We start from the raw sequence: 14,046 nt of genomic DNA on the forward strand, positions 1-14,046 counted from the left end.
AGAGTTGCGTCCCTTGGGCAAGCTATGAACCTATGATTGTGGGTTCGAATCCCGGTTCGCCCCGATTATGTTTCTAGGTTTGTCAGCACCATACCCGTGCTCTTGGGTTTCACCGAAGTGGTAAACGTCTGAGGCCTGCATCACTTCGGGCTTTCCTCCCACATTAAGCTGACACGCCGCGATATAACTGGAATAATGTTAAAAGCGGCGTTAAACCAAACTCACTCACTCATTCACTCCATGCCCAGATGGACACGACCTTAAGGCAAGCTCAATATGGCCATTTTATTATCACGAAATTATGTTTAAGCCTCTTTTGTTTCTAAATCAATCCTCTGACATTCTAAAACTGTGTACTTGTGAGGTAAAATTGAGTTAAAAGTCGCGTTTAAGATAATAGGTCTTATATAGCAACGTGTGTGTGTTATTTTCAAACAGTGTGTAGGTGAAGACAGTGAACCATCCTATATTTGTGTTCAATAGTTGCCCAAGAATTTGCACTGAGTGATCGCCTGTTATTATCCAGTAATTTCCCAGATGACAGACACGGGAACCAAGGGGGGGTTGGAGGTAGGACGGTACATGTGGTGACGTGTGGGAGCCATCTATGACACCACTAATTTGCTTGGTCATTCCTTTTAACAATCCCTACGTCAAATCGACTCGCCCACTCTGGCGTGTTCCCTGTGGGGATGTATAAATGACCGGGTCCCATAAAATCCCGCCAGCAGAACATTAGCATAGGCCTAGGTTGCACCTTTCACAACTCGAGAACTTTGCAAGAAATTCCAAAATGAGAACCTCGGTATTCTTGGTAGTTTTGGTGGCATTTGTGCTGCTTTGTCAGATGGTGGCATGTATGTCGGAGTCGGAAAAATCAGCACTAAGTGGGGTGAGTATTGTAGCGTGTTTTATCGATTACTTTCGTCTCATTCAACAATGTACATTGGCACGGAGGGTTTCTTGTTTTAAAATATTATTCAGCATCATGCGTGGTCATATTTGACTTGGAATCATTGAGAATTTGCCCTTTTCATACAGCCATCATTGAAATGAAGCTGCCACATTAAAAAACCTCATTTAATGATTTTCCTTCAAGGAATTCTGTTTCGATTTTCTTTGGTTTGGAACTACAGTGCAAAATCGTATCTAAGTAAAAAATCGCAAAAGATATATTCAATATTAATAGATAATTATGATAGTTGTAATACAAAAAAAGTAAAAATTCAGAAATCTATAAAAGTAAATTAATGTAATTAGCTTGTTTTTTTAAATCACGTTTTACATGTCGTTTGTGTAAATTGAAGGTACACTCTATGTGAAGAGATTCAGTTCTTGCATTTCTTATGAACCGTTCGATAATGTGTGTGTATGGGGATGATGGGGGTTGGGGGGTGGGGGTGTGTGGGGGAGACACTTTTCAGCTATAGCTGCAAAAACAAGATACTTTTATGACCAGATATAACTCTGAGCCGGCAGATTTTTAAAGAAAAACACGTTGCAACAATATAATTTTTGTGGCAGGTAATTTCTGTTTTCCCCAGCAGTCTCAGGTATAAAAAGAATAATTTTTTTCACGAATTTTCGGGACAATATATTTTAGCGATAAAATCCAAGACAAACAGCGTTGTAATAGATATGACCAGTTATCTTGGATCATTGATAAAAGAGAAACAGACATAAACTAACAATTTCGTTATCAGCCTTTCCGTCACCCCACCAAAAAAACAACAACAAAAAACGGCCACCATATGGTCACGGGGGGGTACTTACTTTACACACTGGAGCAGGTAGTAAACGAAACATTTGCCTTAATGGAACGGTCAGGTTTTGTAACCTGACCGCTGACCCGAAGACACAGATCGTTGCTCATGAAACTGATCACAGGATTGTCTGGTTCAAACCCGATTGTTTGCAGGTTATCTTCGAACGGCAGGAGTATTGCTTGGTGGGCGTTCCGCAACAAACAGTCACTTATATTTTTATGAAAATTGTGTGAATGGCAGGACACGCTTACCCTTTCTATAATTGATTTCATTGATCAATTCTTACCTTTTTCATAACTATTTTATCTTTTATGCGCTTTTGAATCTCTTGCGGCAGATAATTGAGATTGATTTCGTTTCTGGCGTGAATGTTTTCAATTGCTCTAAACGGCCGCCCGCACTAACGCCTAAGTCAAATATCTTAGATGAGATAAACTGTGATATCGATAGGAAGGAACCGCAAAAGAACTTTAGTTTGAGTGAGTAAGGTTTCACGCCGCTTTTAGCAATATTTCAGCAATATCACTGCGGGGGACACCAGAAAAGAGCTTCACACATTGTACCCATGTAGGGAATCGAACCCGGTCTTCGGCGTGACGAGCGAACGCTTTAACCACTAGGCTACCCGACCGCCCCTCTTTAACTTTAGGATCTGCTGGTTCAAATATCATTCGCTCCAGTTATAATCTTTGGCGTGACACTAACATGCCCTCGCTCGTGGATACACCAATATGGTAAACGTCTTTTACCTGCGTTACATCGGGTTTTAGACACATTACTTTTACACGCCATGATGATTCTGAAATTCTGTCCAAAAGGGCGTTAAACCATACTCACTCACCGAGTAGAGCTGACAAGCCGGTATAGAAATGAGTGAGTGAGTATGGTTTTACCCCGCTTTTAGCAATATTCCAGCAATATCACGGCGAGTGACACGAGAAATGGGCTTCACACATTATACCCATGTCGGGAATCGAACCCGGGTGTTCGGCGTGAAGAGCGAACGCTTTAACCACTAGACTACCCGACCGCCCCGTTATAGAAATGAAATTCTGTCCAAAGCGTCGTTCAGCCAAACTCGCTGAATACATGCTGACACGCCGTGTTATAAATGCTCTTGAAAGCGGCGTTTAAAGCTATCACTTTTCCCATTCATCATAAGGTGCATATTCTCCCAACATCTTTGTCATTTCCATTTATGAAACGTTAATACACTACTTTAAAGTTAACTTACATTTTTCACATCAACTTTAAATGTCCACTGATTAAAAAGAGACACTGATGACGTGGACATTATTTGTAATTGTATTTGACAGAAACACCCCAAATCCATTTCAACTGTCTCAAGGACACGACGGCTATGACACAAACATTACTACTTAAAGGGAGACCCAGACATAACTGTTTCGATCTATCAGAATCTGCAGCGGACGAATTCGTTTGTCTTGCTTAAACATTGGAACGTTCGACAGTCTGTGACACCCTCTTTATTACGAAATTCTTCTCTGTTTTTACATTTTCAACATGCTTTGCGTGCAATATGGTTTAAAGGAATATTCTACTTACATTATTTCACGTATGGTTATAAGCTCAGGCTATGTCGACGTTAAGGGCACATATGATGTTTTTGTTTGTTGTTTAACGCCGCACTCAGCAATATTCCAGCTTTTTGACAGCGGTCTGTAAATAATCGAGTCTGGATCACACAATCCAGTGATTTACATCATGAGCATCGATCCACGCAATTGATGCAGTTTGTTTGTTTGTTTGTTGTTTAACGCCGTACTCAGCAATATTCCAGCTATATGACAGCGGTCTGTAAATAATCGGGTCTGGATCACACAATCCAGTGATTTACATCATGAGCATCGATCCACGCAATTTGGATACGATGACATGCATCAAAAAGTCAGCGAGTCTGACCACCCGATCCCGTTAGTTGCCTCTTACGACAAGCATAGTCACCTATTACGATAAGCATGGGTTGCTGAAGACCTATTCTATGAGATAACTGGTGTTTCGAGGTAGAGAAGTTGAAAGGTAAAATACATGTCAGCCATTATATTAATGTTTCCATATGCCGAAGTCAACAGTAGTTTCATTTACGAGATATAGAGGGTCGTGTGTAGGTGAGGGAGTAAGGTCTAACGCCGCTTTGAACATGGAGCGCCAGTTTAATGAGGGCGGAAAACAGTGCTAAATTGTTACGTTTTCAATGCCGCTCTTCTGTGGAATTTTAACCAAAAGATATACGGCAATACCAACCACGATGCACGAGACTAATATATTTGGAAAAGGACATATATTGTGATAAATTACTCAAAAAACGGTTACAATTAGTAATGGCTTCGGTGCTCTTGTAAAAGTCATCCCGGTTCATCATCATCCTCATCCTTCCTGGAAACAGTAAGTTTATGTCGTGTTTACGACTACATCGCTGGATAATGACGGTTATATTCCTAGACAGTTTCCCCATAAATTAAATTAAAAATAAATTCCAGAAAACCGTCTTTTCAGCAGGAACTTACGAAGCATGCGACGCGCGTTGAGAAGTTTATTGTTTGAGTGCCTAGCAACAAAGGGAAATACGTTTTTACTGATTCAGTGCAACACGCCATAAAGTATTTTCTTCATCCCCATGCCGTTTTATTTCGCTTCAACACACGTTCAAAATCCCGCTGGAACTATTCAATCATTATAAGCCTTTATTTTATATACTGTGAATGTGATGTACTCGCATGCGTAAGGAGTTTTTGCATACGTTAAGAGACTTATTTGCATTCACGTATTGTCCGAAAACTTGGTCTCTTAAAGTAACTGTTCAGTGATTGAGTATAAATATATTCTTGAATATGCTTCCGATTTTTCAGGACCTTCTTGTGAAATGCTACGGTTATAACGAACTCAAAGGGAGCACTAATTCTAGTTCGTTATAACCGTAGTTCGTTAAAAGCATGTATACAGCAAATTGCCGGGATCAACACAACAGTTAGTTATATCCGTTAGTTCGTTTTGTTCGTAGTAGACACAGACATGAACAACCCAAATACGTTGACGAATTTTGTTCAGGTGAACACTTGAACACTTAGCCTTTGCATGTGTTTGTGACCAGTGCCACATTTGAGCAGGATGCGCCCACCTTTTCCTGAACACCCATATCATTTCAATTACATAGTGATTTTTAGATGCATGCATACAATGGACTTCCCTTTTAGAAGAGATATCTTATGATCATGTACATAAGACAATTAAAAACATCGTGCTTTGTTTTTTATATCAGAAGCCCATTTAAAAAATGAACAGGTCGTCAGGCTGTTTTTTCAGCTTGCAGAAAACTAATTGGTTAACACGACGGCAGAGCTTTAGCATTGAAATGTTCCGTTGAAATCCGGACAAAATTCATACAATTTATATCAAGAGCTTATAACCGGACAAAATCTCCAAATGTTGATCTCCTGAAAACAATCGTCCACATGGCATGTTTAAAGGGGCACTGATCTAACGCAATTCCCCGGGACTGGTTGTTGCCTTTGTTATTGTTTTTTCCCAGTGAGTACCCGGATGTAGAGCAGAAATCTAGACTAGCTCGCGACCTCTGTTGCGCCATTCGTAAGCGCATTAGTCACTTTTATGGATACCGGTAGTAATAAGAGCGTATGGTCACACTGATCAACAAAATGAAATACAGTTTTCGAGATAATAAGGAAATGTAGGTATTTTTGTGGGTAGCATCGGTAATGGTGACGAAGTTTTGATAAGTCACTTGCTTGGTAATTTTGCGATTTTCGTTTACACTATTTTGACTTGCAACACAAAGTAAATATTTCATCTGAGCATTGCTTTTTTTATAGTGTGTATATTTTTTTACTGTCAAAATGTGTAACATAGTTATTAAACGTATAAATATTCAGTTATTTTACAAAGTGACTGAAAAACATTTCCATCTGTATTATTATGATAACGAATTCCAAACATTTTGATGTTTAATGTCATCACCAAGAGACTGAAAATGTTACGTTGAAAAGTACATTTCTATGTTGTTTGGCTTCTAATCCTACATAATAATCTGTTGTGATGTTTGTAGGCCCTTTTGATCGTCTTAATCAATCTGGACAGATCTTTTAGTCAAAATGACTGAAATATTTACACATTTTATAAATTGCCTGAGAGAATCACATTTTACAAATTGACGGTAATCTATACACGCTTACAAAGGAAATGACCTGTGAAAACAACGTCTATCGCGCATTGAAGAATTTCCCAACCAAGACGTAGAGAAACAAGAACGAATCGGTTCAAATGAAGGAAAACAAAATGCAAATACCATAATTACAACTTACCAAATTTATGTGTATAAATAGGCAGCTTCCTTGTTCGAGGAATGTATCTGTGAATATCCACACTCCACACAAAGGAATAATGTCCCACTCATCTGCAGCTATACAAAATAACTTATTCGATGTCACGTGTCTCTGTAACTATCAAATATTCTAAAAGATATATATCGTTTCGGGATATTATAACCAGTGTTCGTTTCTCAACTGATCACTTGGATTGTTTCAGGTGTTTCACATAGGTGTCAAGTCTCAAGGGTTGGCTGAGAAAGGCCACGTGACAACTATTTTCATAACGTCCACGGTTCCTAAAAAATCCACTGAGTTTGATAACAATGAGCAACCAATCAACGTATTATCAGTTAACCCTTTGAACAAAGTATGTTGTTTTTACATCGGCACTTCACGCCATGATATGAGTGTATTCCCTTTGTTTTAGTAAACCTAGACATGTAAACACTCACTTTTGACATATCCACTGTGCAAGATAACAGTGATTAATCAATCAACGTATTTTCTGTTAATCCTTTGATGACTAAGAACGATCCGTTGATTTACCTAAAAAAGTAAATCAACTGATCATTCATCTCTTGCTGGGCTGCCACGTGCATATTACATAACGCACATTTCACCTCACTTCAAACCTGGATATAGATTGAATAATTACCCCAGACACAATAAATGCCAAATGAGAACCTTTGTCAGGTAATCTAAGTGGTGCTACCACTAATTGTACCTGTAATAAATTCATTAACTGAGCATCAAGTGAATGACGACAAATACACAAGTGTAGGGTTATACGAGAAAACGTTGATGACAACAAGGGAGTAGTAATCGTATTATCGACGCAATCCGAAATCCGAAAATGCTTTCACTGCATGGATACCTTTTTTTTAGTATTAAACTATAACCATCTGGGGTATTTCCAAATGACGACTTCCGATGAGCTCCGCCGTTCTTTTTGTCTGTTTGTTTAGGCTGAAGAAATTAATTAACATGCGCCCTTTGTCGAATCTTTATAGATCACATTTAACTAATCAGTGTTTATTCAAAAATGCGTAAAACAAATATTGCCTCCAGCCTCCAAGTTTATTTAGCTGTCCTTGCAGACGGTAGCCCAGTCTCTGGTCACGCTCAGTTGCGTTGCGTATCATCCGGGTACTCACAGGGGAAAAAACAATAACAAAGGCAACAACCAATCCGGGAAATGGCGTTAGATCAGTGCCCCTTTAAAATGACCCGAACGATTATGAGACTATATTTGTTTAAATTGTGTGATAAGCATTTAAGTTTTAACTTGGGAAGAACTCACGAAAATAGTTCATTTCATGACCTAAATCAAATAACCAACCACTAATAGGACTCTGAACTCCTTGAAGATCCAATTGCAATGTCACTATTTTCAGCTAATTCCTGTTTAAGGGAAATGAAAAGAAAGAAAGCAGGAGAATGGCGGGCATCGTACCTTGACAAAACAAACGATTTACTTTTTAAAGTAAAAAAAAACCACATTAAATTAAAACGTGTACTTAAACAATATTTTAAAGGGAAATCCATGAAAAGTAGATGCACAATAAAACATTATTGTTCTATTTGCAAACGTCATTGTGTTATCTATTCATCTGAAAAGTGTCACCGTAATGTGATTTGTACAGCAAATCATATTTCCCCCAAGGGATATACAATTCTATTAACACCACATGAATTCATTAATGTAGTAATTGTTGAATCAGGCTTTGATCATGCCATGGGCCTAATATCACTTTGGGGGCACGGGTGGCCCAGTCGTCTAAGGCGCCGCGATTCGCTGTGCAGAGTTGCGTCCCTTGGGCACACCAGAAACCTATGATTATGGGTTCGAATCCCGGTTCGCCCTGATTATGTTTCTAGGTTTGTCAGAACCATACCCGTGCTCGTGGGTTTCACCGAAGTGGTAAACGTCTGAGAGCTGCATCACTTCGGGCTTTCCTCCCACATTAAGCTGACACGCCGCGATATAACTGGAATACTGTTAAAAGCGGCGTTAAACCAACTCACTCACTCACTAATGTCACATTGACAAATGCAATATTGGACGCTCCATTCGTGGACGATACATGAATCTCAACATTCCTCTTTAGGAACATAGGGTTTTATGTCAGTTTTATCCGTTTATTTGTTTACTTGTGTTTTACGTAAGTGAAATCTTTTTAGTTCAATGGTTGAATTGTGACAATAACATTCACATAGACCGATAGGCGCTGTGTTGAACGGTGTCGATTTATTTCTTGTTGTAGCAAACATACGAATTGACACGACTGGCGTTGAATTTTATAAGGAACTTCCTATTTCTCTTTCTTGATACTTCAGATATGCATAGTACAATGATACAAACACACAACTTATAATACGCACACGACCCGTGAAGATCCGGGGTAGAATAGGTTTCAACCCATGCTTGCGGTTAAAGGCGACTATGCTTGTCGTAAGAGGCGACTAACGGGATCGGGTGGTCAGGCTCGCTGACTTGGTTGATGCATGTCATCGATCCCAATTGCGTAGATCGATGCTCATGATATCATTTACTGGATTGCCTGGTCCAGATTCGAATATTTATATACCACCGTCTGGAATATTGCTGAGTTCGTCGTTAAAGAACAAACAAAAAATTAAACAAAACAATACGCACGCAAACGTAGAACAGTGTTGAGATTACATCCGATTATTTTCTGATGCAAATGATCTAGACCAGCTTTTCGGACAACGTCCAGAATTTATTTTATTGATAGTTGTTTCGATTTATGTATAATTCAGATCTTTATTTTATTGCAAATGGTACCTTAGTATTTTAAGTATTTCAAACGCTTGCTAAATTTCATTTTTTATAGTAAATTTAAGCAACAAAATACTTTCCATAATCATAAGAAATCTTTTGTTGACGAATTAGTATTCTGTAAGGCATTTTCATTATCTTGTAGACTAAAATAAAAGGACAAAGCCCTTTTTTAATCAAAGATCGCTGTGCAGAGTTGCGTCCTTTGGGCAAACCAGAAACCTATGATTGTGGGTTCGAATCCCGGTTCGCCCCGATAATGTTTCTAGGTGTGTCAGCATCCATACCCATGCTCGTGGGTTTTACCGAAGTGGTAAACATCTGAGACCTGCATCACTTCGGGCTTTCCTCCCACATTAAGCTGACACGCCGTGATATAACAGGGATACTGTTAAAAGCGGCGTTAAACCCAACTCACTCACTCACTCTAATTAAAGCAACGTCACGATTCAGTAATGTTAACGTCATCTAAAAAATAACTACTGGGTCTATTGGTCTCATATACAACAAAATTCTTGAATCCTTGTTTTAAAAATAAGGGATTCAAGGATTCGTGTTCTCTCATATACAAAAAAAATCCTTTAGTTTTTGTATTTTTACACAAAGGAATCAAGGTTTCGTGGACCTTTGCATATAATAAATTTATGGAAATCTTTGTTTTTTATGTTTATTATCATTCGTCAGATTTAATTGTTTGAAAACTTTCTGGGACCAAGACACCTTCACCATCATCGATTGCACCAGCCTACATTTTTAGTACGTGCTAAATTGATTAAAAACATATTTTCCTTATTTTTATTATTATGGCTGAGTAAGTATGATATCAATTAATATATCGGTTTTCATTTATTTCAACAGAATCAGTTAATGCATTATCACGTCATTGGATTTTCTGGTTCATTGATCGCATGATTGTCTGGTTTGTTTACAGGCCGCCGTCGCAAGGCAGAAGTAATGCTGCGCGGCGTCTGGCCAAAAAAATACTTCCTTTTTTTGCAATTTGTAGCGGGTTCTACCTGTAGAGCAGACCTGCTTATCCTTTTCGCGAACACCGAGTTTTAGTGGTCCATTCATATAAATTACAAGCTTTTTTTCCCTTTACGCCAAATAGAATCTGTTTCGGTGAATTATATTGGCTTGCTATTCTCTTGCATTCACAATTTATATTATGTTAAAATGTACTTTAGATCATATCAATAAAAATTGGAACTCTGAAATATGCTCGGTCATTCAGTACTTAATTTTACAATGAACATATGTAAGCAATGAACAAAATCTGAGTGTAAACTTATTACAATTTTTGTACCACTCCTTCCCTGCCATGCAACACAATATGACACAAAATAACACATACAAATAACATGCCATTTTGAAACATAACACTAACATTCTAGCACCAGTGCACAAGAGACCATTGTTACCACCACGCCAGTACCCGAAGTTGTCAATTAGTATCGATTGCTCAACTAGGCCCTACCACATTGATCAACCCATTACGGAGACCACGCCAACGTCTTCATTGTCAGTTCCTAGCATGGCTGCTTCATTTCACAGGGACAATTACTGACTGTGGTGCAGCCTTTCCATGACCATGTGTGTTTTGCACGTGATTTGCACCTGATTACATAGCCTCGATTAAAACACGTGGAACCGAGACGTATGGAGCATGTCATCGATGTTTAAAGTTACGACCCAAGAAGACGTTTCAATCTGTAATGTAAAAACAGGATATGAATGCAGTCACTTCTGATAGTGTTCTGGAAAAATTGATAAACTAGTTTTCAAAAGGTCAGACGCTGTATCGAAATTTCTGCTTCATTCGAATGATTTTGAGGAGAAAATAACACGCTTCCTATAAAAAATATGAATAATGAATTGTAAGGAATGGAAAATGGCTATACGATGTAAGTGGGTGTTTTCCGACATGCGCAGAAACGACACGCAGAATGAATGATATTTAAAAAACAATCTGGATCTTGAGAGCAGTTAGGTTTTGGCCCTTTCTCCTGTTTATTTTCGTTTGGTTTGTTGTTTAACGCCACACTCAGCAATATTCCAGCTATTTGACGTCGGTCTGTAAATAATCGAGTCTGGACCAGACAATCCAGTGATTTACATCATGAACATCGATTCATTTTAGTGAAAAGTTCATACATGTATTATACATATACATTGAAAAATAAGAACAATATATATTTCATTCTTAATTGCTCAGTTCATGTGGCTATGCTTGTGCATCAACCATACGTATTTAACGTGGTTAACCTGTTTAGATGATGTTCTTCATTTAATAATTTGTACCTTATTTGGAAACACCTGATGTCATCGGTATTTGTTATACATTTATAAAAAAAAACATGCTTCTGGTAAAACTGGAATCGTTCAATGGACTACACGTTTACCAGATATTTCTTATGATTTCTTATTCATATCTCTGACGAAAACGTATTTCTTCTTAAACATGGAATCTGTTTCGGTGAATTATATTGGCTAGCTATTCTCTTGCATTGACAATTTATATTATGTTAAAATGGACTTTAGATCATATCAATTAAAATTGAAACTCTGAAATATGCTCGGTCATTCAGTACTTAATTTACAATGAACATATTTAAGCAAGGAACAAAATCTGAGTATAAACTTATTTAACGTGGTTTCCCTGTTTAGATGTTGTTCTTCATTTAATAATTTGTACCTTATTTGGAAACACCTGATGTCATCAGTATTTGTTATACATTTATAAAAAACATGCTTCTGGTAAAACTGGAATCGTTCAATGGACTCCAAGTTTACCAGATATTTCTTATGATTTCTTATACATATCTCTGACGACAACGTATTTCTTATTTATATTTTGAGTGTGTTGCCATAAACTAAGCCGCATATAACTCTTCTTGTAGCACGTTTCATGAGCTTGTTTCCAGATATCTAGACAACCAATTCCTTGCTAATTACAGACAACATACACAGGTATTTATTTTACGAGAATGCTCAGGCCCCTTCCTAAACATATCCCTCTGTTTTGATAGGTTTCGTTTCAAATAATCCCCATAAGCAGTGCAACCAAAAGAAAAATGAAATTTTACGTTGATATCTTTCTATCATTATTTTACCATTAAATACATCGTTAAAGCCGGAAGTCTTGTCATCTCACTCCACTATATGGTAATGCTTGATAATCAATATTACTCTGTAGTAGCTTCCCCCATCACTGACACGCTGAATCCGGAGGTGAGCTGTTGTCCTTATATCGTGACCAACAAGAGAAAACCTTCAGACGCCGTTGTTCACTTAAGCCTTAAATCAAGCTATTGATAAACGCTGGATGAGTATGTCCGGGTACGTCAATATCAACACACAATTCAATTATTCTCTGTTGATGAACATCAGCGAATGTTGCAGCATATTGTGTGATATATGATGCGTTATGGAGTAGGTTAAGGTTTTTTTTATATTTCTGACAGCGACAAAGTCTGATCGATGATTCCAGTAGGAGATATTGAACCAGGAAATAGGTGGAATTTTACACAGATAAATATTGTTATTAGGCAGATTCATTTTACGATATTCAAAATCATAACTCGTGTTACGTTTCTGATTGTATGGTGTTGTTCGTGTAAAATTATACGCCTACTGTGGTGTTTTAGAGGTCGTTTACCTTTACTTGATGGGACACTGCCGCGATGTTTGATTGAAACAAGCTTCCATCAATTGTCAAATCAATATTTTGGGATATTTACGGGGGGTGGGGGTGGGGTGGGGTGGGGTGGGGGTGGGGGTGGGTGGGTGGTTGGGATTTCAATGAGGAGAGAAAATACTACATTGTATTAATCAGAAGTAACATTAAAGCAAATATTGTTTCAGTATCCATTTCTATTCGGACAAAACATTAAGTATCAACCTTATTTTTTCTTGACTATGAATTTATATATACTGACATGGCATTTCCATAGAGATGACAACACAAATGGATCTGAAATTAATATTGCAACTGAATCGTTTTCATTGTCGACCAAATTTGTTTAAAGTAAAATATAATATTCCATAGATTTCGTCATTTTTTATTCTTAAAGATTACTGTTAAATGGTTACTTTGAGAAAGTCATTTTTTAAAGATAAAATATTTTAAGCTGAACACAACACCACTTTAATTAGAAATATGATCCATGGTTGAAAAAATAGCAGTATTTTCTACTTGCCATATTTTTTCTACTTTTCTTTTTAAAATGGGTTCACGTGTAGAGGTCAAGATTGTTTCAAGCGTTCGTCACGTCAGATAGGCACACTGTGTGTAACAGGCATAAGCAGTGGTTTGTAGACTGTAGGTACTGGGGAACTTAACTCACCAGGAAATAAGGTGACAGAGATGATACTGTCACTGCTCAATGGATACAAATAGAGACCTACTCTTGTAGTAATCGAAACAATTTATATTATAACATCTGTAAATATACCCATATTTCTATAAAACAGAGCCACATGGAAGTAAACCAAATTTAACGTATTTCCTCAGAAAAAAATATTATCAGGATCCGCAGATGGTAGGTTCGAGTCCGACTTTGGCCCTCTTGATGTCGTTAAACAACAAACAAACATTTTACAGTGATACATTCTTTGTCACCAAGTTTTTGCCTTTCACGCCAAAGGAATCTGTTTCGGCGGACAATTGAGACTTGTTATTATCTCGCGTTGATGTTTTTGTTCATATTCAACAATATCCACTCACTGTGACCATACATTGGCATTACTAAACAAAAGTTTGAAGAAAATATCAACACAAAAAATCCTCAACAAACACAAACTACCGAGCTCAGCTTGCCTCATCCAAACTGTTGGCAACGTCGAATCACTAACCATTACTTCCTCCATAAAGCATCAGAGTATATTTGATTGGACAAAAAGATAAATACGAGTCTATATCCAGATGGGGCAATGGGACATTGATCCTTGGCTTCAGATTCTCCAGGGACCACGCGGAACGCTTAACTGAACAGCGGACCATCAACGTGATGACCCTGTATGATCATTGCTGTTGGCCATAGAGTTTATTGAATCAACACTATTCGTGCCAGGCTGTATTATCAGAGGTTAACAAGTTTCATATTGGGTAGGTGTTTACATCAATAAAATAAAT

The 14,046-nt window shown here is 37.8% G+C and overlaps 1 protein-coding gene across 1 annotated transcript in view; it reads left to right on the forward strand.

Annotated features, from left to right (window-relative positions):
- Positions 1–735: 735 nt before the first annotated feature.
- LOC139471698 (uncharacterized) overlaps positions 736–14,046 on the forward strand; it is a 29,963-nt gene continuing 16,652 nt past the window's right edge. Inside the window, exon 1 of the mRNA XM_071254160.1 lies at positions 736–892. Within this exon, the coding sequence (XP_071110261.1) occupies positions 794–892 (99 nt within the window). The 5' untranslated portion in view covers positions 736–793. The remainder of the gene's footprint in view (positions 893–14,046) is intronic.

The sequence above is a fragment of the Haliotis cracherodii genome, unplaced genomic scaffold (genome assembly GCF_022045235.1).
Source record: "Haliotis cracherodii isolate W230 unplaced genomic scaffold, xgHalCrac1.p SCAF_23, whole genome shotgun sequence".
Lineage (NCBI taxonomy): Eukaryota > Metazoa > Mollusca > Gastropoda > Lepetellida > Haliotidae > Haliotis > Haliotis cracherodii.